This window comes from Cricetulus griseus, chromosome 3, assembly GCF_003668045.3.
Source record: "Cricetulus griseus strain 17A/GY chromosome 3, alternate assembly CriGri-PICRH-1.0, whole genome shotgun sequence".
NCBI classification, from domain to species: domain Eukaryota; kingdom Metazoa; phylum Chordata; class Mammalia; order Rodentia; family Cricetidae; genus Cricetulus; species Cricetulus griseus.
The window spans coordinates 122107225-122134326 of NC_048596.1; the positions used below are offsets into that span (position 1 = coordinate 122107225).

The 27102-nt window shown below is 42.4% G+C and overlaps 1 protein-coding gene across 2 annotated transcripts in view; it reads left to right on the top strand.

The window, feature by feature from the left end:
* Positions 1–27102, top strand: part of Sv2b (synaptic vesicle glycoprotein 2B) — a 112863-nt gene that overhangs the window by 14318 nt on the left and 71443 nt on the right. For both annotated transcript variants that reach the window (XM_027408154.2, XM_035442447.1), the window contains exon 2: positions 22263–23094. In XM_027408154.2, the coding sequence (XP_027263955.1) occupies positions 22644–23094 (451 nt within the window). In that variant the 5' untranslated portion in view covers positions 22263–22643. The remainder of the gene's footprint in view (positions 1–22262; positions 23095–27102) is intronic.

The following is a 27102-nucleotide window of genomic DNA, read 5'->3' on the forward strand; positions in this document are numbered from 1 at the left end:
GTAATTGAGCTAAGTTGCATTACTCCACATCCCCTGACTTTGTGTTATCTTCTTGTTCCTCCCACAGACCTCTGTATCTCAGTGCCCAGCGCTTTCCAACTGCTGAGTTCCAAATCTTGGAGTCATCTTTGTCTTTTCTTTTGCTGTCACACATTTGATCTATCTGCCCCATGTAAATGGCTCCATCTCTTGTATGGATCTTTCAGTTCCTAATTCGTCCATGATGAGATCTTGGTTCAAATTACTGTCGCTGCTGGTTCAGATTATGACTACATGCTCCTCCTTCTGTCCCCCCTGCTTCCTTCCTGGTCTCAGCATGCTCTTCTTGAGTCTGTTTTCAGCAACCAGAGAAATCCTTTTAAAATTTGCCAAATCTTGCCAGACCTCTCATCAGTATCGTTCATGAGCTCTTGCCTCTTTTATGGAACACTACATGCCTTTGAATATCTATGTGACTCAGTTCCTCTTGTTTGCTAAAATATTGCTCTGTCCCTGAGGGCCTCCCTCAATTCTCTACATAATATAGCCCTGTCACTCTTGTTCATCTGAATTCACCTTATTTTCAATTGCAGTCCTCATTTAACCCAGACCCTGCCTCATTTATCTGTGCATTGTTTTACTCTTCTCACCTAGGTCAATCTCTTTCTGTCTCCCCATCTCTCCCGACCCTCATGCATGCACTGGTAGACTACCCCAACTCTCCAGTCTCCCCCCACCCCACCCCAGAGTAAACCTGCTACAGTACATGGCTGGGATGATGACTTCTGACTACACTTGTTTCATTTAGGGGTTAATTTCCTGCCTGCAAAATTCTAACAAGTCTAGGGGCCATTGAGTACAGAGCAAATTAATCTATTGGGAGTCTTAGCTTCCCCATAAAGACTTCATGTTGGATTTGATCTACAAGCTTTTCTCCTTGTGGCTTGCTGCCCATGAGTGATCATCCTGGGCTGACTAACTGCTGTGGTCTCAGTTCAGCAGGTTTGATCAGCGTCGTCCTCTGTGGAGAAGGTGATTGGGTGATTGCCTTTTGCTTTTGCAGTTGTTTTAGCAAAATAGGGCAAGCCTTTGGAGTAGTCTAAGTCAGCATGACCATTTCTACCAATTGGAATGCCACTGTATTGTGAAGTAAAAAACAAAAACAAACAAACAAACAAAAAACAAAACCCCAATCAACCAAACAAACAAAGCAAATGAACAAACCCAAACTATCAAGAGTGTTTGCATCCAAATAATTGAAAGGTAAGACTAAAGTTTTATGATGGAATGCCTTTTAGAGCCTTATCCAAACACTATTAACTTTTCCCCCTTTGACATTATTACAAAAACGGCTTGATTGTTTTATGTTTGTGTTCTTTCCTTGGGTTTTACAGACATTTAATGAAATATAAACACCCCATCTGGAGGATTTCATTTGAGCATTTTCTTCGAAAGGGGTTGGGGGAGTTTACTGAGGACCTAGTGTGAAAATTGTGCTGGTGAGGTCTAACCAACCTCCTGTGAACCTCTGACATTAGGCGTCATATGGATGAAGAGAGACTAGTGCTGTTGTCAGTACAGGACACACAGCCTTCTACTGGATGGAGTGTGGAGATGGTGCCCTTGTTTCTTTTGCTGCCTCATGCTTTGAGTGGGGAAATTTGCTGGGGAGGAACCCATTTTTGATGTGCTGAGAGCCGGTGGTCATGCATGACATTTGTGCTTAGCTATCATCCACTGCCTTTCTTTTACTCCTCATCGCCACACTGAGAATTGATTACTCATGTTCATTTTAGAATGATTGCAACTGATAACTTAGTATAAGCTTTGATTTTTCTTGTTCATAAATTTTAACTGCATTGCTTTACTACAAAATATGTTTTTTATATTTTGAGATTTTAATTATAACATTTCCCCCTTCCCTTTCTTCCTTCCAAAACCTCCTCTGTATCACAATGTTCTCTTTCAAATTCATGACCTGTTTTTTCAAATATATATATATATATTTGAAATATATATATATATATATATATATTTGAATATATACACATATATATATATGTATATATGCTCTCCCTCTGTGTATATACAGGGGGTCTAATACCCTCTTCTGGTCTCTGCAGGGTCCTGTATATGCACGGTGCATATGGACCCACAGAGGCTTACACATATAAACATAAATAACAAATAATTTTTAAGTAAAAGTAATAATGGATAGGACTCTCCAACTGCTCTTTTTCTTCTGTTGCCCCGTCTTCTATAAGTGCTATAGACATGGTTCAGTATATACGATTTTTATCTCCTGGAGATGATCTTTGTAAATATATTGTTAAGGGTCTCCTCTTCCAGAAGTTTCTCCATACATGTGGCAGTGGGAATGGCTTTTTCATACATGGATGGTACACAGGCCTGACAAGGGTTGCCGTCTTTCATTTCAGTGAGGTAAAATTAGATATTCTGGCAGGAATTGCTTTTTATTAGAATCAGACTGAAAGCTTGGCAGTTTCTTGGCATTTGGGAAGGACTGCCCTATCTGGACATACAGTGGGCAGTGCCTGCTTCAAAGCCAGTGATTAGAAAATCCTTTTGTGTGAGTGGAGTGAGGGGTGGGGGGTTGTGGAGTACACACTTACTGAAAAGAATAATTGGATTTTCTCTTGCTTTGTCAACTAAGGTGCTCTTAACATTACAGATGTTAGACCCAGTCCCCAATGTCTTTCTTCTTGAATATATCCCCTAGTTGTGAAAGAACATTAAGTGGTCAGCAAGGTCTGGGTTGGGTGGGTGAAGTGGGGATGCTGTCGTCTGAATGATCTTGAACCCTGACAGATTAGTGGTCTAATGTTAGGCTCTTTGATTTGTGTGTATCATCCCCAGTAGAAAAGGGGGTTGTTACTGAGTGCTGGGGATATGTCTTCCAGAGAGGCTGGAAAGGACAAGAAGGTAGAGTTAGGTTGAGAGTGAAAGCAAATTGGTAATTCTTTAAAAGACATGCAGTTGAGGGCTGGGAATATAGCTCAGTGGTAGAATGCTTGCTAAGTACAGAGAAGGTCCTTTGTTAAGTTCCAGCACTGAAAGATGAAATGGGCTGTAAAATTGAATGGTGAGCAACTTTCCCTAAAATACTCATATGTCAGGTATTTTTAAAAGTGCAACTGATAGTTTTGTAGAAGGCAGACTGCACTGAAGGCAAATCCCTGGTCCAGGAAGGAATTACCTAAGCTACCATGTCTAGAAACAGCCTGCATGAGAGTGTCCACTGAGGAGATGTTTTGTGCAGTTTGTATAAGCAGAAGGGCATGTCATCTGTTTCATTGGCTTATTGTTGTAGGGCAGAAAAAGAACTTCCCTACTTACTGCCATGTTTATGGCTGGGACCCCATAACAAAAAACAGATTAATAAGAGAAAGGCATACAGATTTATTTAGGAAACGTTTGTTCAGCAAGGAGCCTTTGGTAATGCAACTTCAAAGCCCAGATCTCTCTCTCTCTCCTCTCTCTCTCCCTGTGTGTGTGTGTTTGTGTGTGTGTGTTTGTTTGTTTGTTTGTGGACAGTTATGCAAATGTATGATACAATCTAATGGGGAGGACTTAGCAAGAGATGATTTTTTGTGTTTCTTCTTGATGTTCCTTGTCTTAATTCCTTCCAACTCCAGATGTAGGGTGGGACACAAGTCACATGGAGAAGGAAGGGAGAAGGTCAGGGAGTTTTCATCCTAGGTTTTATGGCTTCTTTCCTTCCAGGAAGGAGATGAGGGGGAGTCTGGTCTACAGACTGCTTCTGGGGAGGCAGGAGCAGGGGAAATCACACACTGCAGCTTCTGCCATTTCTTCCCTGACTTAGGCTACCATGTTCTGGAGCAGTGTTTCCCGCCTAAACCCTATATGTACCATCTAATCTGGATCTCTGGTTCAGTGCAAGCCCCTGGAACTTTCTCCATGTGCTAGAAACTTGCTTAAGTCGGAGCAGCTGGTTTCCACTTTCCCAGAAGCAATCACAAAGCCTTCCCCATGCACAAGCCTGTGTATCTGTACTTCAACTTAGATGTACAGCAACTTGCAGATGACCTCTTGAATTTTGAGAGGGGGCATTACTGTGTGGTTTATAATGAAGAAGCATTTTTCCCATCATTGAAAAGAAAACAGCAGGGTGTTAGCTGGTTTCAATGCAAGGTGAAAATGGTTAAAAAAAATCACTTTTCTGATGCCAGTGTTTAGTCATGCAGCACAGAAAGACATCTTGTGTTTGGTTTCAGGGCTCCTGGTGACAGCAGCCAGCAGCACTGGGGGTGGATCCTGTGGCTGTCTGATGTAGGAATGTCCTTCCTGCAGCTATGTGCCATCTGCTTCTAGTAGCTGGGGGAGGGGCTTTGAGAAGCTTATGGAAACATTCCTGCTGGAGCTTCTCAAAAAAGTCCCTGTTTGAGATAATCCTCTGAATGCCATGGCAATTTAGACACAGGAGGCAATGGGTATGGTGGCAAACACTCTTGATCTTAGCAACGTGGAGGTGCTGCAGGTGGGCTGTAAGTTTGAGGGCTATTTAGTGAGATTCTGTCAAAACAGAAAAAGAAAAGGGATAGAATAACAATGACATACTTTTGGAGCTGACTTGATTAGTACCCTCAGCTTGTTGGCTCTCTCTCTCCTGTTTCCCATCAGACCCCTCTGACATGGTGCTGCCAGGTGTTCCAATATTCAGGGGGCAGTTTAATGAAGAAGGCCATAATAGGCTGTTTGAGTTTCCATCACGCTAGGTTTGACTTGGGCAGGAGTCAAACCTGTGCCAAGTCCTGATACATACTATGTGGGAGGTAAAGATGAGGTAAGGTTGGACTCTACCCTCCAGGTGCTTACAATAGAGCAATCACTGTAAGGATGAGAGGCTGCCCTCTGTATCTTACAGACTCTTGAAAAATGTTGATATCATTGGGCATCTCTCCTTGCCAAGTATGTAGCCATCTTTTGCACAGAAATAGCGGCATGTGAAGAAGTCAGGTATGTCAGGTCACATGTGACACTTTGTGATGCCCCAAGACCACAGTAGAGACGACAGGTATTAGTTGTCTCCTCATCACTGTTGCTATAGTGCCTGATAGAAATAGCTCAAGAAAATGGTTTACTGTCTATCAGGGTGGAGTGGCTCAAATCATTGTGGCTGGAGTGTGTGACAGAGCTGTTCATATAATGGTTAACCAGAGAGAGAGAGAGAGAGAGAGAGAGAGAGAGAGAGAGAGAGAGAGAGAGACAGAGACAGAGACAGAGACAGAGAGACACAGAGAGGAGAACCAGCTGAATACAATCCAGAACCTCCCAAAATAGTGCCACTAGCTGGAAACCAATGGTTCAAAATATGACATTTCAGATTCAACTGATAAAGGTTATAGACGTAGGATGGAATCTGCTCTGGCTTTCTCTAGTTTTGTAAACTTGGCAACATCTTTTTGTCTCTGAGATCACTGAGATCCCTGTCCAGTCTCTGGGAGCATTATGTGAGATTCTGTATTAGACTATGCTAGACATGGACTATAGGTTCATTAACACTTTCTTCCTTTGCTGTCTTACTCTAGCATTTGGAGTAGAGCCTAGAATGGCACAAAATGCTAGGCTATAGTGCTAAATGTGTTTGCATTCCTGGCAACATATGAGCCCTTTCTAATTACAAAGTTTATACATTGCCAAGGCTGAATTAGGGGTGAGGATCGAGAGAGAGAGACAGAGGGACTAATTACACAGAAGCAGTAGACTGGAGTGGGGTGTGTATATCAGGGCAGAGGAGAATCATGGGGCTAATATCACTCAGGGCTTAGTGGTTTGGGGATAATTAAAGAATGGAGGTAGATATTTAATGTATTGAAATGAGTTCAAAAATCATTTCAGAAATAAATGGGGCTGCAAGATCAGCTATGAGGACTCTACTTACAATTTTCCAATTGAGAGAAGTAAGAAGATTTCCAAGGCCCAGAGAGTTGTAGGCTGACTCAGTGAGGCCATAACTAAGCAATAGAAACCAGGGAACCCTAACAATCAGGGATTGATACCTTGGAGTGTCTGAGATGCGCAAGGTATTCACTTTAGGCAGTCCTAGAAGATGGAGTGTCTCCAGGACTGGACAATAGCATGGCTAGTTTGTAGCCAATGGTAGGTCATTTCTAGAAAGAAAAGTATTTGAAGGTAGAGGCAAGTCAAGACATATGAAATGGGTCTCGAGGCAAGCTATCTCTTGTCAGGTTTGCCTTTGGGTATATGTGATAGGAACAGTCCAAAATCCACCTTGATATCTTTATCAGTCTCCCAGGTGTCCTTGAACTCAAACCCATGAAACTATAGGCACAAATTTCCTTGAGCCTTTAAAACTTTTTCCCTTTATTTGTTACTTTATGTCTATGGGTATTTTATCTATACAGATTACATCACTGTGTGAGTGCAGTGCCTGAGGAGTCCAGAAGATGGCGTCAGATCCTTTGGGACTGGAGTTATAGATGATTGAAAACCAACGTGCGGGGGTGCTGGCAATCCAACCTGGGTGTTCTGGGAGATCTGCCAGTCCTCTTAAACACTGAGCCACTTCTCACAGCCCTCCCTGAGCCCTTTGGGATTCCAATTTTTCAAGCTGGGATGCCGAGGACATGAGAGAGCAGCTCTGTCTTCTTATTTTCAAATGTTCTTCCCAAACTGCCAATGGTTCAGATGATATTGTCTTATGTGTGGTAAGGAGTCCTTACTCTTACAGACAGGGTGCTGATTTTACATTTAGTAAAAGTTATACCTACTGTCCTACAGAGGACAGGACAGTGGGAGCTTGTTAAATTCTCCCAGGTGTTCCCAGAACCTTACACAGGACCTCCTTATGACTCCCAAAGTTTGACAGAACAGATGATGAGAGCACCAATGAGAACTGAGTAAGGCCATTTGCCTATGGAGGAGCAGCTACCAGAGAGATGGAAGTGGAGCTGAGAGCTGGGGTATGTATTGTTCAATGAAGGATGATTTAAGGCCAAATCAAGTGTTTTGAAAGTCTTGGGAGGTTACTATGAGAAATTTTCCAACTGTTTGAAAGATGAAGGGCCTGGTAATGTTGAGATGATTGGGCATAAGAGGTGTGCTAGAGCCATGTCAGTAGAATGGCATAGAGTGCTTGGCCCTAGGCCTTCTTAGGCTTGGTGACACAATGTAGAAGCTAGTAGTGTCATCAGGCAAAATCTGCCAACCACACAAGGAGGGAGTCATTGAACTCTCCTTCCTAGTTCATTTTGTAGTGGCCAATAATCTTCAAGGTCGGCTGTGATTTCATTATTGGCTTAGTGGTTCAAGCTATTTGTTTTCTATTTTTGAGACAAGGTTTCTATCTGTAGAATTATTTTTCAATCGGCTCTATTTTAGGAAGAAAAAATATCTGAAATGGCCATCAGGTTATAATAGCTCTTCCTTTCTCCAGGATATTGAAGTTTTCTGGAAATATGACCAACTGTAATAAATGGTTTCTTAGGGGAGCTTATGTTGTGTCCCAAGAGCCTTTACGTGTATCTGTCCAGTAGCAGAGGCCTCTACTTTTATTTCTAAAGAAAAATTGTCTCTCAGATAAGAGAAACAGGAACAGTATTGATACTTCCAAAGCTACTCCCTTCCTTCCCTGTCCAACTCTAAAACTTACCTGTACTGGTTTCTAGTCTCAGACTTTGAGGTGTTAATTAGCTGATGCTTTCACTCAAGTCCTTCCCAGCCTGTGTCCATCTTTCTGTCCATATGCATGTATCTGCAGCCATCTTGCCAAACGCCCCCTGCTGGACTCACTGTCCACTATGGGTATCCCTTCACCTGATAGTTTGACATCACCTGAATTTTCTAACTTTACTGTCCACCTCAGGGTTGGCTTAGGGTGCAGATGCTCCTAAGTGATTGTACAGGGGTGTTTTCACTCATGACTGACAGAAGTTGTTCTTTGTTGGGCAAACTTGTAATGGAAAGCAGTAGAGAAGAAATGAAACCTACCTTTAGACTGGGTCAAGGTGCTGATTGGCAGCTCAGCCTTTTCAGAGGCAGTCAGTAGACTTCCATATATAGACAATGTTTCCTGATCTCTTGATGGTTGCCAGAAGCTGTCCATCTAGCAGCAGGCGATGCAGTAAACATGGTGGATGGGCAGCTTGGTGTAGTAAAGTTTGAGTGCTGACTTCTGAATCTACTGTCATTGGGGGATTTTGGCAAGAGACTTGCTGTCTTTGAATCTTAGTTATGTCACCTATGAAATGGAAAAGAGTTATCTATCTACTAATGTTGTAAAATTGAAAAGGAAAAATTATTCAGTTTAGAAAATATTAGTTTGTACCTTAATAAGTTTGTATGTTTGGCAAAGACCTCTTCCTACTTTTTTTGGAAATACCAGTTGAGGGGCTGGACAAATGGTTTTGTCAGTAAAAGTGCATAACACACAAACCTGAAGTTCAGACCCTCAACACTTGTGTGCATCTAGAAGTGGGTGTGTGTGGCGTGTGAAGACAGATGTTCCCCATAGCTCACTGTCAGCCAGTCTAGTCAATCAATAAGAGACTGCCATCAGGAAGAGACTTTGTCTCAAACAATAAGCAAAAGTGTGAGGGAAACACTTATTGTCAACCTTTGGCTTATACACACACACACACACACACACACACACACACACACACACACCATCACCACCACCACTCATATATACACCACACCCACATCCAAATTAAAATCAGATGTGTTCATTTAAGAAAAAACTACATTATTATTGTGCATATTGTACAAATCAGAGAAGCAAACCTAGCAAAAATACTACAATATCATGACACCTACTGTAAGCTACAGTTGTCCCATTTAAAGTTTCTGAGCTTGAGGTTTGTTCCCATTTCATTAGAAAGAACAGTTAGAAAGTTAGCATGGAGCTGATAGATCTGAGCTGGTACCCCTGGAGATTCTTACTTCAAAAAGAACTGAATGACAAATAGAGTTACTCTTTCTCTTTGTAATTTGATGCTATTTAATGTTATAAAAATTGTGTTAGGTACCATGAAGAGCAACATCATTGCTTTGGAAACCTCCACCTTAGTGGAGGTATCCATTTTGGGAACAAACTGGGTGCCTACAGCTCAGGTTCAGTATGTGGAGGAGATTTAGTGGAAGGAGGTCAGGATCTTAGACCAAGGTGGCACAGGGGTTCAGGGCATGGCTCCAGCAGAGTGGAGATACCAGAATCTAAAGGCTCTTCCTGAGAAGACTGAAAATTTGCATGTGGGTGGAGGTGAAGCTAAAGTCCCCATTGTCCTTTTGGTTTGGTTTTGCTTTGATGCATAAATGATGCTTAGGAGCAAGGTCTTTCTTTCTGTGTGTATTTACACAGTAGCTTCTTCGGTTGTTGTTGAGCTCCTTCTTAGACATAGGCACTGTGCCAATCTTCGTGAAAATGTTAACTTATTCTCATAACAACTCAGTAACTAGAATGTCATATTCTCATTTCACACATGAAGAAACCAAAGCTTTTGGGGTCAACTATCTGTTCTGATTCGCAGAGCTGGTATCTATAAATATATACAATGTCAAAAATCTGCTTTGTAACACTGACCCCAAGGCAGGAAATTCTATGAAAAAAATTGTGATGAAATCAAGTCAAAGAGATGAGGGACTGGCAAGAGGCCCATAAATTTGATTTTAGTTTTGAGACAGGGTCTTGCCATATTGCTGTGTAGTTCAGGCAGCCCTTGAATTCTTGGTAGTCCTTGTGCCTCTGCCTCCCAAGCACTGGGATTGCAGCTGTGCACTACCACATATGGGCCTGTAAGTGATTTGCATTAGGCTCCATTCCCCAGCCTATCATACCTCTGAAAGAAGAGGTCTCCTAAACTGTGGGTGCCTGGCTTTTTGGCTCAGGGTTCCTCACTATGTTTTTGCTGCTTAGGATTGTCTTCAGGTACAAACCTGCTGACATCTACTGGCAGTTCTGCTTTGGATGAACCATAGGCACAGCTCAAGGACATCGGATCTTCTGTAGGTTGTACTGTGGCCTGATACTTGCTGTTGGGTCCAGCTATCTCAAGAACTCATATCCCTCCTATGGGTAATCTCAGTGGTTGGGCAGCTCTATTAAGTTTGAGCACCAGCTCCTACCTATCTCCTGCTCTTCTGGATCAGCTCCTGGAAGGACATAGGTTTTTGAAGGCAGGATGTCTGTTTGTTCTTGCCTTTCCATCACAAAGATATGGTGATTTACTTCCAGGGGAAAAGGGCTTAGGCCAGAGATAGGTCTTTAACTTTGAGGGAGGGAGCTTGCTAATGAAGCAGATTTCCATGCCCCTTCTGCTATAGCACTCTCTTTCTTGTCCAGGAGTTTGCATCTGAGTGGCACCAAGAGGTTTTCCTGACAGGGTAGACCACACAGTGAAAAACACTGTCCAGTGTTTAGAATGCAGGCAGAAAGGGAACTAATGAACTTTTCATGATGAAAGGGATGAACACTTTCTGTCTTATAAAACAATATTTTCTTATAAAGACAATCCTGTCAGAGATATTTGCATAAGATAATATCTACAGATTTATATAATCCTATGTATATTATTGGTCTAATATATGAGTCCCTGGTTTTCCTAATGTTTTCACTAATACAGTTTCCCATTTTCTTTTTTTCTAAATAAAATCCTTCAGAGGCACAGTTTTTATATTACCATATTATTTAACTGTATAAATATTTCAAGGTTTATTTGCCTGGCCCCAATTTAGTATATTAGTTACTTCAATATTTGTTAATATAAGCAATGCTATAATTAATATTCTTCATCAGTTGTTGTCCTACTTTTCTGTTTTAAAAGCAAGAGACATTCTCTAACTTCAAACTAAGTCTGGCTTTACTTTTAAGGATTTAGCATTACTTTAAAGTACTTGCTTTAATTCCTTGAAACCCTACTTGTTTCTCACAGCTTTGCAACCAGCCTTCTGTTCTAATATAGTGGAACTGAGAAGGGGCCGGATTGGGGGGAGCTCATCTAAGAAGTGAAAAGAACCCTTAAGGTTATAACACTAATGAACTAACATGATCCTGAGTGGGGCAAATCCAGAAGTGATTGTTGGAGTTTCCAAGAGCAATCTCCCACTCCCAGCCAGATAAGTGGATCCTGGTATTTTCAATCCACAGTTGATGTGGCCTCTGCCAGAAACAACAAACAACATGTTTTAAGAAATATTGCAAGTGATTAAAACCTATTTTATGCACAGAAATTTGGTAACAAACAACTCAAGCTCTCTTGGAGCATTGTGTTCCCACCATCTCAACTAGGATACTACCAGCATTAGAACTGAGAGGAAAGATGCAGTGGCTTCCTCGGGAGTCTCACTTATTAGCCTTTGCATTTTCATTTTCTTTTTAATTTCAATTTATTTTACATTCTGGCTGCAGTTTCCTCTCCCTCCTCCTCCCAGTCCCTTTCCATAACCCCTTCTGTTCCCACCTCCCCAGTCCACTACTCCTCCATTTCTGTTCAGGAAAGGTTAGGTTTTCCATGGATATCAACAAAGTATGGAATATCAAGTTGTAATGAGACTAAGCACCTCCCCATGTATTAAAGCTCGTCAAGGAGACCCAGGATGAGGATTCGGGTCCCCAAGGCCTGTAAGAGTCAGAGACAGCCCCTGTTCCTATTGCTATGAATTCCACAAGAAGACCAATCTACACAGCTGTAGCATATATGCAGAGTGCCTAGGTCAGTCCCAGGGAGGCTCCCTGGTTGTTGGTTCAGTTTCTGTGAGCCACTGTGGACCCAGGTTAGTTGATTCTGTGGGTTTTTTTTAGCTCCTACAATCCTTTTTCCCTCTCTTCTACAGGATTCCCTGAACTAAACCTAATGTTTGGCTGTGGGTCTGCATTGTTTCCATCAGTTGCTGGATGAAGCGTCTCTGATGACAATTGGGTTAGATTATACTGATCTATGAGTATAGCAGAATATCATTAGGCATCATTACATTGACTTTCCCCCCCTCTAGTTGTGTTTGGTTCTATCCTAGGTCTCTAGGTCATTCAGCCCGTGGGCCCTGGTATTTTTCTTTTAAAAATGAAAGTATTAATTTCAACAGCATTGAACCAGTGGGTCCATTTACAGCAAAGTGGGGCCCTTTGGCTTGCAGGCCTTTTTTGAGTTGCTGTTTGTGAAGAACTGAGTAACAGTTGACCTTCTTGGTTGAGCAAATATTTTCAAAGACCTGCTATTCTCAAAGACTCTGCATTTAGTGATGGAGCTTTAAAACAAAGTAAAACATACTGCCTTTCATGTCCTAGACTTGCTCATAGATTTCCAGTGGAGAAACACACACACTAAGCAAATAGACATGAGTAACTATCATATAATATACCACACACACACACACACACACACACACACACACACACACACACACACACATATATATATATATATATATATATATATATATATATATATGCATACATACATACATGCCAGGGGACTTCTTAGAGCAATTCTAAGTATTCAAGAATTAAGAGCTATCCAAGTTGTTATCCTATAAACATTGCTCTTAATTAGAAAGAGACATTATCCTAGATATTAAAATAAGAACACTTACATTACATATTTCTCAGATGGCACATTGTGTGTTAGTATAAATACACAAGAAAATACTGGGGAAGATGGCTGCACAGAAACCATTCAGCACAGTCCCCACTGGAGAGATGAGGAGCTGGGGCTTCAAAAGGAAGGTGATTGACCCCACAATGGCTTGAAGACAAGATTAGGCCAGCAGCGCAGCCCTCTATACATGCTCTTCTCATATCCCCCTGAATCTCCAGGTATTCATCATTGGTGTTGACTTCCCAATAAGGATGGAACTCAAGGAAGAAGTTAGAGTAGGAAGATAGCGGTCTCACCTCTTGCTAGGCTCATTGGTGGAACCAAACATAATAGTGAAGATAGTGTATTAGTTAGCTTTTGTGTTGCTGTGCACAAAACATTTGATAGACACAACTTAAGAAGATTTATTTGGGTTCACAGTTTAGGTCATTCAGTCTGTTATGGTGAGGAAAGCATGGAGGAACCCCTAAGCTCACATCATGGTAGACCCAGAAACAGAAAGTGACATGAAGTGTCCAGTGATAATATACTCCCAAAAGTCTTGCTGGAGTAGTCTACTTACTCTATCTAGGTCCTGCATCCTGAAGTTGTCACAGCTTCCCAAAATAGTAGCCCCAGGATACCAAACATTATAATACTCGAGATTATGGAGATATTTCATATTCAAACCACAACAGAGAAATTAAACAGAGAATAATAGTTTTATATTACACAGGAGCCTTCAGCAATGATGACACAAAGAACCAGAAGGTCTATAGTGTGCTGCTGTGTGGAAGTATGCCTGGAGGATGTAGGGGGGTGGGTTCAATAGTAGTAAAATAATACAAGGCCTGTTTGTTTAGACTCTTCTTAGATAAGGATGTGCATTTCCTCTGGGAATTGGGTGGGCACCTGTGGAATGAAGATCTTATGACCTAGTTTGGTAATAAGACAAAAAATCTCTTTTCTGGCTTTGTTGGAGATAGGGAAAGGGAAGGCAGGAGAGACATTCTTGTGTCTATTGATTTTTCAAATGCTCAGGTGCCATATGTGGGGTCAGCATGTCCTGAACTCCAGCAGCATCTAAGTTCACTGGGACACATGAACATCTCTTGGTATCTGAGTTTGTTGCCTCATCCCATTCTTGTTCATATAGAATAGATGACAATGAGCTTCTTAAGAAACATGTTATCAGATGTTTCCTTCCATGCCTCAGCCCTCTCCAAATTCCTGTTGAACAGTCAGGGGTACCTGAGGGAGTGAGCCCTTCTAAACACAGGATGACTACTGTGTTCTTCCTTTGCTCTCATGGATTGGGGTGACTTTCCCATCAAAGCCAATTTTAGCCAAAGGCACAACTACTTCTCATTTATATCAAGTGGGATACCAGTATGTGGGCTCTTCTGTGGCTGGTCCTGCTGTCTTTCCTAAGGGAATCATCTTCTATTATTGCTGAAACTGAGTTAGCCACATTCTGTGCCCTTGGCATACTACTGCAAGAGCTTGACTGAACCTGTAGAAAACCTTCACATTTTATTCTCTTACCCAGCCGTGACCCATCAAGCCACGACTAGGCTGTGCTTCCTAATTCTCTCTTCCAATAGAGTCCTCCTCTCTTCCACAAGTAGATGCTAGGCAGTGTACCAAAATGGACCCTCACGCCTAGACTCCAGTTATAAAAACAGCTCTTAGCTATTTAGAAGAGTCTGCATATACCCATGTTGTCACAGTTTCCAATAAAGAGGCTTATGACTGTGGTAACCATAGATTTTAGCATTAGATTGACTCCTCAATAGGAGTAGCTTTACAGAGGTACTCTTTGCACGTCATAGAATCTACTCATGGACACACATTAGATGATTTTTAGTGAATATATTGAGTTGTATAGTCACTACTGTAGCCTAATTTGAGGACATTCCCATCACTTCTCTGCTTCCCAATTCCTTCAAGTTCATTTGGAGTCAACATCCACTCCTATCGTGGCCCTAGACCAACCATGGCCTCTCTCGTTGAATGGCTTATTTTGGGTATTTTATGTAAATAGAATGATACAATCTGTGGCCTTTTGTGACTAGCTGAATATCTGCCCAACTTGTTGTATGTATCACTAACTTGGTCCTTCTTAATGCTAATTCATGCAGTACTGCGTAGATAGATGACATTTCATTCATGTGTTCATGTGCTCATGGGCATTTGTGTTAATCCCACTTTGGAGTTGATGTAGATGCTACTGCTGTGAACACTCACATGCAAGTCTTTGTGTAAGCATATGTCTTTATTTGTCTTAGGTATATTTTACAGTTGGAATTGCTGGGGTTTTGTAAATATAAGTTTTATATTTTAAGAACCCGGCAAACTATTTTCCAGAGTGGGTGAGCCATTGCCCACTCTCACTGCTAGCATTTTCTAATGGTTCTGGATCATCACCTCCTAGCCCACGCATGCTGTCATCTGCCTGTTGATTATAGCTGTAGGAGTGGGTGTGTAGTAGTGTCTCATTGTTGTGTTAAATAGGTTTTTGTTCAGTACTTACAGCTTTCAATTTGACAGTGTGTCTGTGAATCACCCCCCCCAAAAAAAAAACGTGAATAAAGAGCCAGTGTTTACCAAATTTATTTGCTCTTAGAATCCTTTTTATCTCTCTTAAATGAATATGTTTCAGGTCTAACAATGTTCAGACTTCTGGGAACAATTGCATCATTGTTTATATTATTGTTTTAACTTCATTCTGAACAAGTATCTATGGCACAGTGATTCTGAACCAGGCAGCTAGATGAGGTTAACACTGTGAGCATTAACGAAAAATAGCAATCAGATCAGCAGTAAGGGGTTTGGAAAGCCATTTCTCTGTTCTTGGTTCCTTAACCCAGCCCAGAAGTGTCCATATTTCATAGGGAGGGAGCTGGTCTCAAGCCGGCATCCTGGCTACATTGTATGTATAGATAACAATGATGTGTAGATAACAATCATTACATTGCATGGATGATGGGATTTGCATTGTGACACTTGTGCATGCTGGGAACCAAGGTGACTGAGGTTCGAGGGTAGCTCACCGAATCCTCATGAGTGCTATTATTACAACCATTACCAGATGAAGATCCTGAGGCACCAAAGAGAGGCTGCTGGTAGCTTCCACACAGGTAGCAAGAAATAGAAGGACCAGGATTTGAATCTGGGTCTCCCAGACATCAGGGTGATTAAAATATATCTTACTGCCATGCCAAAGAGGCAAATCAGTCAGGAAGATCCTTTGTTTGTCCTAATTACAGAGTTCTGGAAATACTGGCAATCTAGCATTTGGCTGTTTAGAATCATCACTGTGCCAGTCTCCTTGGTCCTCCTCTCTTTACCTACAGGGTACATTCTGTTCATCTTACACTTGTCTTCTGGCACATTCATCTCCCTTGTTTCACTATCCCCATCCCAGATTTTTGTTAAAAGCCGGAACTCACATCCCCATCAATGAGATCTTCCCTGACCTCCATTCTGCACACTCACTCCACTCATTTTCACAATCTTTATTGGCTCCCCAGATATTTATACAAACTTCCCACCACTGAGCAAGCACTGAGATTGCTGAGATTGGCCACACTCCTCTCCCATCAGTCTCCTCCACTTCCCCAGGTGGATCCTCTAGGGCAGGCCAGCTAGCTTCTCACTGATGTCCAAAAGGGAAGAACTAGTCTCACTTCCAGGCCCTGCTCTCCAGCTTCTGGTGCCTTCCTTGTGATGCCCACGTTTCTCCTAACCCTCTCTGCCTTTGGAGGTCTCCCTACCTCTAGGATGCTCTCTCAGCAGGTCCTAAACCTCAGTGGCCCTTCCTTCCCCCCTCCCAGTCCCCTTAGAGAACCTTCTCATTTCCACTCTGGGTCGCTTGTCTAGCTTCATGTCCAGTCTTGTTCTCTGGAAATGTGATAATTATGGGACTGCCTCATAGAGCTCTTATGCTGATCAAAGGATGTAAAACATATATAAACATAATAAACTTAGCCCAGGACCTGGTATAAAACTGTAAGGCAAGTGTTCAATAAATGAAAATATGTTGATTGATTAAATAATTAAGATTGTGTGTCAGTTGTTTCTCTCATAGCCCAAAACAGATAGAGTCAGTTATTTCTATCTGCCAAAAACAGGGAAGGAAGGGTTATTTCGGTTCACAATTTGAAGGTCAAGTCCATCATGGTGGTGAAGGTTTGAGGGTGGGAATGTGAGGCAGTTGGTCACATTGCATCTGTAGTCAAAGAACAGAGCATGTGATGTTTTAGTCTGTTTGGGACTCCAGCCCATGGGATGTTGCCACCCTCCTCAGTTAAATCTGTCTTGAAACAGCTTTAGACATTCCCAGAGATGTCTCTCCTAAGAGGTCCTAAGTCCAGTCACGTTGAAAATGAAGATTAACCGGAGTGTAAGTTTGATTTCCGAGTGATGATCTGTGTTGTTTTAGCTTGACTTTCTCATAGTGTCTCAACCTCTTGCGCATGAGGTAAGTTGTGAGCATTTACACAGAGCCTTAAGCACCAAAGATCTTAGGAAATGCATGGCGAGGGTGGGCAGGAAAACTCAAATGTGGGAGTAGGATCCACTCTCCATCAAGATTAATTCTGCTGCTGGCTGAGTGTGGAGCCTTGACTTGCCTCCTTGGATTCATTCCAGTTTCTCTCTGCACAACCCCTAACATTCTGTTTGAACTCAGTGCCACACTTAGTCCCAGGTACTGATTCTTTGTGTTCACTTGGGCACATCCTTTTGTCCTCCTAGTTCTCTGTCTCTCCATCTAGGACACAGAGAATCACATTTCATTCTTGGCCCTGAGCATATATAGATAAGGGATCATGGGAAGTGATCCCTTTAGTGCTTAGCCAGTGACTGCGTATGGATGTCTTTCCATTGCTGTTTCATTGATAAGCTTGTTGACTTTCAAAGGTTTATAGTAACAGATAGTACAGATTTTGTAGATCGAATCAAAGAGGTGTGCTGTGTCCCAGAGGCTCTTAGAAGTCCTAAATCAAGAGCCATGAGGGATACAACTGCTGGTTGCCTCAGGCCTGCTGTTGTGTGCAGATGACACTGTCTGTGAGTGTCCACATCATCTCTCCAAGCACGGCATATCTGTCTCCACATTCAGATTTGCTTGGTTTATCAGGTCACAGTTGCTTTAGGCTCACCCCGATGTCCTATTTTATCACTTTCTGTAAAACCTGTGTGTGTGTGTGTGTGTGTGTGTGTGTGTGTGTGTGTGTGTGAATTCTGAGGCTGGAAAAAGTGGGTATCTTTCTCTCTAGCTCTCCCCCACTTATTTTCTTAAAAGAGGGTCTCTAAAACTGGAGCTCCTCTATTTCTCCCCTCATTCCTCTCCACCCACACCCCGAGCTCCCACTTTGTTCAGGGGTTCTTGTCCCCCTCCCCTTCTTTGAGGGACTATGCAATCTTCTCTTGGGGTCCTCCTTGTTTCCTAGCTCCTCTGGCAGTGTGGATTGTAGACTGGCAATCCTTTACTCTATGTCCAAAATCATATATGAGTGAGTACATACCATGTTTATCTTTTTGTGACTGGGTTACCTCACTCAGGATGGTTTCTTCTAGTTCCATCCATTTGCCTGTGATTTTCAAGATTCCATTGTTTTATTCTTCTGAGTAGTACTCCATTGTGTAAATGGGCCACATTTTCTCTATCCATTCTTCAGTTGAGGGGCATCTAGGTTGCTTCCCAGGTTCTGGCTATTACAAATAATGCTGCTATGAACATAGTAGATCATATGTCCTTGTTGTATGAATGTGCATTCTTTGGGTATATGCCCAAGAGAGGAATTGCTGGATCTTGAGGTAGGCTGATACCCATTTTCCTGAGAAACTGCCATACTGGTTTTCAAAGTGGTTGTACAAGTTTGCACTTCCACCAGCAATGGAGGAGTGTTCCTCTTTCTCCACATCCTCTCCAGCATAGACTGTCATTGGTGTCATTGATTTTAGCTATTCTGATAGGAGTAAGATAGTATATCAGAGTGGTTTTGAGTTGTATTTCCCTGATGGCTAAGGATGTTGAGAACTTTCTCAAGTGTCTTTCAGCCATTTTAGATTCCTCTGTTGAGAATTATTCTCTATTTAGTTCTGTCCTCTACTTTTTAATTGCATTGTTTGTTGTTTTGGTGGCTAGCTTCTTGAGTTCATTGTATATTTTGGTCATCAGTCCTCTGTCAGATGTGGAGTTGGTGAATATCTTTTCCCATTCTGTGGGCTGGTGTTTTGTGTTGTTGACTGTGTCCTTTGCTTTACAGAAGCTTCTCAGTTTCAGGAGGTCTCATTTATTAATTGTCGATCTCAATGTTTGTGCTATTGGTGTTATTTTCAGAGGAGGGCAAGAAAGGAGATGTCTTGATAGAGGGAGACAGTACAGGTATGGAGAGAGGTCTGGCACAGGGGAAATGTTGGGGGATCCACAGGGATGACCCCAACTAAGAATCCAAGCATTGTGGAGAAAATGCCATTCCTCTATAATGAGATTGGTGTCTACCTTGGTTGCCATTCCTAGAGCCTTCATCCAGTAGCTGTTCGAAGCAGAAACAGGCACCCACAGCTAAGTACTGAACCACACTACTGGAATCCAGTTGTGGAGAGGGAGGAGGGATGAGCAAAGGAGAAACCTGCAGAAGCAGTTGACCTGACCTAGTGAGAGCATGGAGACCCTAGTCATAAAGCTTCGGAAACAGCACTGGACCGAACCAAGCCCTCTGAATGTGGTTGCCAGCTTATGGGACCTCTAACAGCGGAGCCAGTCTTTAACCCTAGAGCACAAATGGACTTTGGGAGCCCATTCCCTATGGAGGGATACTATTGCAGCCCAGATACAGCAAGGAGGGCCTACGCCCTCCCCCAAATGATATGACAGACTTTGAAGGTTCCTGGTGGAGGGCCTCACTGTCTTGGGGAGGAGTTTGGGGGTGGGCTGGCGGGGGTTGGTGGGGAACATGGAAGGATGGGAGGGTGAGGGAATGGGGGGATGGATATGTATATATGAGTAGTAATTAAATAATTTAAATAAAAAATAAAAAGAAAAACAAACAAAAAAACTGGAGCTCACATGTCAGTTTAATTTTCTGGTAGGCTAAAGGCCAGTAAGTCCAAGAAGCCTCCTGTTTTCTTGACACCCAGGATCATCCTGCGCATTTGAACTCATGTCTTTATACACCAAGCATTAACTCACTGATCTGTCTTCCCAGTGTCAGACTCCATTCTTAATGAGATTACACTCTGAAATCCTGAGGGTCAGAGTTGAATTTATCTTTTGTTTAGGAAGCGATTTAACCCACAGTGTTGCAAATGACTCTATAAAATGTTATGTTGCAATAAAATAAAATAAGGTAGCTTGCCATTTCTCAATGAGATAGAAGCTTCAGGAAATACTAAAAACACTTGACAGTGCGGACTTTTTGCTTCATTGCACTTGACATTCACAGCTGTTCGTTTAGCCAGCTCGGGTTGAGTGGGGTTAGTTTTGACAAAGACCTGTTTCTTTCCACAGAGAAAGTCCCAGAATCTTTACCCAAAGTGGTATTTCCCACATATGCTTTTCGAATTGAAACTCTTTCCTTCCTGGCTCATGACATTTTTGTGGGGCCTCCAGAATGGAAACAACCCAGCAGATCTTAGGCAGTTGGCACACCATCTCCACGTGACAGCATGCTGCAAATGCCCCTACTGTTTATGTGTGATGTATTGTCCTGCTAGGGTTCCTCAATGCATGCAATAAAAACAGATTTAGAATATTGATCTGACATGATCCAGGCCAGCCTGGTCCAATAGAAGTTTATTCATTGCAGGTGGTGAAAATTCTTCAAGAGTAGAGTGAGAGTCATTCTTTTAAGTATTTCTTGCTGTTCCTTTAGCACCATTGCTCCAAGTCCCCTGGATTGGTAGTGGTGCTAATGAAAAATGAAATTTCCAGACCTGATTTCCACACTACATTTCAGTGTCTTTTGAGGGACAGGTCCTAGGATTCCACTTCTAATGGGCCACCTAATTGGTTCCCAGAAATTCACTCTATTTTGGAGAACAAGTGTTTTTTATCATCCTCCGAGGAAAACATGCATTGTATCGTTGGGGTTACATGATTCCCAGAGCGTGCGTCTGTCCAAGGCTGAAGGTAGGGAGATCCAGGTGGCATTTGTAGGGTAGAGGGCCTAGAGATGGGCTGTGGGCAGGAGAGGCACCTATCAGCTGTGGCAAGGGAAGTGTGTGCCGCCTAGTGTGAGGTGACATCTGCTGACCATGGTAAAAGACAGTGGGTTTTAAGTATGCATGGAAGCCTAGTAAGGGTTGATGGCTGTGAATTTATTGGCAGGTGGGCTGAATTGAGGAATAAGTTTCTGTCATCTCTAATGGGAAGAAATCTGAGTATTTTTCTCAGTCAGAAAATCTGGCTCCTGGGCACAGCCGGAGTAGAGAATGGCTGAGGGAGGGGTCTACCCTGTACTGCTGAGGGCCTGCTCAGTGAGGTGGGGCCTCCAGCCTACTTGGGGAGCTATGCAAAAATTCAGATTTGTGTTGTTCAATCAGCCTTTCTGTGAGCTCTGGGGACTGCATTTTCAAAGTCCCCATGTGGTCTAATGTGTCAGTCACCCAGGACAGCCTTAAGAACTGTGGACCTTGCAGTGAATCCTAGCTTTGTGGCCCCCTTGTTTCTGTTACTAACCTTCTCTGAGCTACACTTGCTTTATCCATTAAATGAAATAGTCCTGTTCTCCACACTCTTCCCTCCATTGTCATCCCCTCTTTCTTTCCTTACTCTTCCCTGCCTCCTCTAGTTCTCAGGTTGGAGCTCGTTTTCAGGCCACATTTGGGTACATGGTACACATCATCCAATGATGGTTCAAACCTTGAGAGACGAGATTCTTGAAGAATCTTGGATGTTGGACTCAACAGAGGGACCCAGTGATTAGAACTGGGTTATATATAAGACAGTCTCTTGGCCCTAGACAATGCTGGTTCCTGGTTTTCCATAGCTAGAACTAGGAAAATAATATTGCCTGAAAGGATATTGACACTCAGGCTGGGTTCTTGGAATATAATCTTATGCATTAACTACTAATGTTCTTGCTTTGCCCACAAGAGCACTGAGGCTTGGAAAGAGGTGTGTATGGTCACGCCTGTGATGCATTAGAGTCATGTCTCATGAAAATCCAGGAAACGTGCTCTGGGTCTCAGACTCTCTGTTCTTGCCATTTGAATCAAGTGTAAGGTTAGAGTGGCCTTTAGCCACAGTGCTGATCTCAAAAGGGAGATGGGCTTCCGAGAAAGCTCTAGGATATTTCTGTGCTTTACATTTTAGAGGTAAAATGGTACAGTTACTTCACAATGAAGTTGAAAAGCATGCATTTCCACAACAGAAAGTGACCTGTAGGAGACTGCAACTGTTGCCAAAGCTTGACATGTTCAAAGGAAACCCTTAACACAAAATTGCCTTGTGCTGGAAATCCCTTGACCACTTCCTATTGCATTCCTTCGTAAGATCTGATCTTTGACCTTCACCCAGTTATTCAGAACTCAAAGGGCTCTCTGGACAAGGTTTTCCTTCACCAGCCTCACTGATTCAATCCTCATTTAGCTCATGTGAATTTGAATGTGTGGGTAGTAAATACATTCATTTAATTCAGAGATCATGTCAGGATCTCTGCCTTTTGTAACTATTCCATTTCTTCTCTCTATTCCCAGGGCATAACCTCCAGGAGAAGGACAAATCACCACAGCCAGCAAGCTGCCAAGTGCTGCCCCCACCTTGTCAAAGAGAGCAACTGGACCCGTTTTTAATCAGCACCAGCCTCTGGGTCACAGAAGGAGAACGGGCCAGAGTCTGAAACTTTCCAAAGACATTTAACATACACTGAGTGCGCAAGGCCACTTAGATTGCCTTTGTATGAATCTGGTTGATTTGAGAAACAAATTAAAAAGGTTCCACTTTCACTGAAGACTTCACATGGACATACTCTCCATTTCAACCATATTATAGATGATGGTTTTTGGAACAGCCCAAGCATTTATCACTGAGCAAGAGATATAGCTTGAGAGGCTATCAGAACATCCCAGAACCAAGGAATGGATGACTACAGGTATCGGGACAACTATGAGGGTTATGCCCCCAGTGATGGCTACTACCGGGGCAATGAGTCAAACCCGGAAGAAGATGCCCAGAGTGATGTTACAGAAGGCCATGATGAGGAAGATGAGATCTATGAGGGCGAGTACCAGGGCATCCCTCATCCAGATGATGTCAAGTCCAAGCAGGCTAAGATGGCCCCCTCCAGAGCAGACGGCCTTCGGGGCCAGGCAGACATGATGGCTGAGAGGATGGAAGACGAGGAGCAGTTGGCCCACCAATATGAGACCATCATTGATGAGTGTGGTCATGGGCGTTTCCAGTGGACCCTCTTTTTTGTCTTGGGTTTGGCCTTGATGGCTGATGGAGTGGAAGTGTTTGTGGTGAGCTTTGCCCTGCCCAGTGCAGAGAAAGACATGTGTCTGTCCAGTTCCAAGAAAGGAATGCTTGGTAAGTAGAAACTTCCAAAGGTCATTTTCCTTGTGGCATCAAATACATGAAAGCAAAGAAGAATATATAATATATATATATATATATATATATATATATATATTATATATTATACTTATTATATTAGATACATATATAATACACTTATTATGTATGTATGTATGTATGTATTATGCATATGCACACATACACACAATATATATCCTGTCACTGTTAGATACCTTAAATATGCCATGGTGTCCTGCAAAGTTATAATTTCATAGTCATTTACCCCTAAGGTGTTATTGTCTTATAGAAATAAATTAATCAATTGATTGGCTCAAACTTACATAGCTAGTATCAGAGCTTGCTTTTTTATTCAAATCTGTTTGATTCTTAGCTCTTTCTTTGCTCACCAAATCTTGCTTTCTTGAATGCCAGACTATTTACCTATTAAACATCTTCTGTAACCAAGTAAGAATACATTTTGGAAGGGGTAAGTCAGAAGTCTCTTCCATCATTCCTTCTTTATGTGTCTTTCCAGAATGCAATGGCTCTGATCCCAGATTCTCTTGCACTAAGAGTGAGTGGCTGAGTGCCCATGTGCCTTTGGTAACTGATGGGCTGGAACATACCCACAGAGTCCCCGTGGGCAGTTGAGAACCATGGTGTGAAGCACAGATGGATTCTGAAGGATGGATGACCAGTTTGCAAGTCAGTTAGCAGACCAGCACTGGCAGAGCCTAGCCTCAGCCATCAGAGCTTCAGGCAGAGAGGATTTTGTGAAGTTAGAGAGTGCATGGGCACAAATGGTGTGGAATAGAATAGATTCATCATAATATAGCTAATGGCTTGTCTCAATCCCCAGCTGTCCTGAAGAAGACATATCTAGTCTCTAAATTTAGTGGCCATATAGAGCCCAGGAAGCATGCAGCTATTGAGGACTTACTGTGAGTCAATTTCTCATTCAAGATGAAAAATACTTATGGCCCTCAGGAGTTCAAATTCTGTTCAGCCACCAAACTCATCAATTCAACAAATATATCTTCATGAACCCAGAATGACTTAATAACTTTAGGAAACTTTAGAGTGTGCCTGTGTCATTCTAGACCTTGAATTTGGTGACAGAGTTAGCAAACATTTCTGAAAAGACTGAGAGAGTAAACATCTTCAAAGCCCAGATGGCCTCTGTCACAACTATCCAAATCCACTGCTATAATCAAAATCATCCAGAGACAATAAGCAAACAAATGGATGTGACTGCACTCAGGAGGTGGGAGCAGGAGGACCATGAACTTGAGGGCAGCCTGTATTGTTTAGTGAGACTCTCACAAAATCTGAAAAAAACTAAAGATGTTTATACAGAGAAATATGAAGAATTATCATGAAGAAACAAAACAGCAGCAACCAAAACTCCAAAACTAGCCAAACAAAAAGAATTGACTCTGGCCATTAAAACTTATCTTACATGTTTATGCTTAGCTATAATGCCATTTAAAATGATTAGAACTGCATGAGACATGACCAGGAAAATCAAAGGAGGCTGAGTGTATACAACTAGTCAGTATATCTAAAGGGAAAAATGCTTTGGAAAGCTGGGAAAACATTTAGCTTTTAGAAGCCAGTAGAATTTTAGCTGTGTGTGCTATTCATTTGTGTGCTATTCATGTGCATGTGTGTGTCTGTCCACACATTCACATACACACTACCCAAACTTAAATGTGTCAAACATTATATTTTTAATAATTCATTTATTTGTATTTATGTTCATGGTGTCTTGCCTGAATGTATATCTGCATGTGTCAGACATCCTGGAACTAGGGTTTCAGACAGTTGTGAGATGCCATGTGGATGCTGGGATTTGAACCTGGGTCTTCTGGAAGAGCAACTAGTGCTGAAGCATCTTTCCAACCCTGAATAGTTGATTTTTAAAAGGGCAAACAAAAGAACAAAATTCCTAACCAAAATCAGTCCTAACTGACTTAAGCATTTTGAAGCCATCAACTTGTTTTGTGCTGTTCCCAACTGAAACCCAAGTCCCTGTTTATTCTGGCGATGTCAATAATGGTTTAATGCCCATCAGTCTCTCTGGCACCACAGTGCCCAGAAAGCTCATTAGCAGAACTGCAGTATCAAGGCAGCTCCAGCCTTTTCCAGGGCCAATGCTGGTCAGGAGCTGAGGGAATGTGGCTATGATCTGGAGAGCCCACGCTGGTGTAATTTTGCCCCATGTTTACCAAAAAGATGCTATGACTCAAACTGAGAAGGGCACATAGTCCCTGAGAAGAGATTCCCACAGGAACCACTTAGATGTGAGTCTAAGTGAATCCAGGTAGATGGATGACTGAGAGTATCAGAGTTGCCTTGAAGGCTAGTCACATGAAGAAACAGACTGAGAGCCTTACCTGAGTAAGTGCTAAGCAGAATGCGATGACAGTCTTTGAAGTCTGTGCTCATTCTTTTATACCATCCTGCCTTTTCCGTATACATAGGTTGTGGGAAAGAAGCCACGCCCCAGAGCAGGCTTCTCTCCATATGGGATCATGCTACAGTGGAGAATAACTTGAGCGCTGATGTTTCACCATGAGAGCTTGGCAGCTAGCTTTATCATCAGTTAGTGACCTAGGGCAAGCTCTAAATCCTGCAACTCAGTTTTCCTGAGGAATAAGGAAGAATAATGACACATTTGTTGTGAGGACTGAGATAATGCAGACAGAGCAACAGTATGGATGCTATCTAAATATCTCAGATCCCTTTTTTGTGTCATGCCACCATCCTGCCAGCATTGCCATGGATCTTGACTGCACTGACATAATGGGGCAGCATGGAAGTCAGGGCTTGGTTAGAAGTAACACTCTGCTGACTCTTAGTGGGGCAACCTCAGGCAAGTTACTCAGTTGCTTTGTGCCCTGGCTCCCTGTCCTGTAAAATGTGTTTGATGGTAATGCTTGTTCCATAAGATTTCTGTGTAGAGGGACTGAATTCAACAGTACTGGATTTAATGTAGTTCAACTAGCTGATTTATTGTCAGTGCCTCACAGGTGCTCAAGGTATCATTATTGCTTTTAATTGGTTATTATTATTACTAGTAACTCAATTGTTTGGTAGCAATGAGCCACTCACACTCAGGGCCAGATTTGCACTGATGACTTTGTATGTATCCTTCAGCCAAAATGATGCCTAGTGAGCCCTTAAGGTCAAGCTGTTTGACCTTGCTCGGGGAGACCTTTGTGTTCCAACATTAAACCAGAGCTCTCTCTCTCTCTCTCTCTCTCTCTCTCTCTCTCTCTCTCTCTCTCTCTCCCATTTGTATACTGTTCTCACAAGTGAAGCCTCTAGCTTTACTCTCAGTGGCCAAGAAAATAACACAGAGAACAATAAAGGTCTAACCCATAGATCATTCTTATTTTCTTGCTGGAAAGAAATGAATCAGTTCAGAAAAATTAAAGATACTCTCTTGGTGTCTTAGTTGTTTCTCTTGAGCCTTGTGTTTTAGTGAGCCCCTCACAAACGTCTGCCTCACCGGGTAGAAAATAGGTTTGGGAACATATGGCCAACACTGAAGGCTCAGCCATGCTTCTATCCAGTGGCAGTCACCTTTAAGACAAGTAGAATGCAAGAATGCATCTACTTGTTAATTAAGCATGTCCTTCATTCTTTTAATTATCTATTTCTTTTATTTTTCCATGAGTGTGTGCACACATGTGTGTAGGTTCCACATACATGTGTGCATCCATGCTTTTGGAGGCTCAAAGTTTATTTGAGGTGTCCCCCTTGATCTCTCTCCATTTTACTGTTGAATCATGGCCTTGGAGCTCACCATTTCTGGCTAGTCTAGCTAGCCAACTTGTGCTGGGAATCTCCTGTCTGTGCCTCCCAAGTACTGGGACTCAGGTGGTTGCATGGCTGCCCAGCTTTGACATGCTTTCTGGGGGTCTGAATTCCAGTTCACATGCGTTTCTTTACCCATTGAGCCCTTGGCTCATTCCTTTTCCAATTTTTTTTTTAAAAAGGAGCAGCATGGTTGGC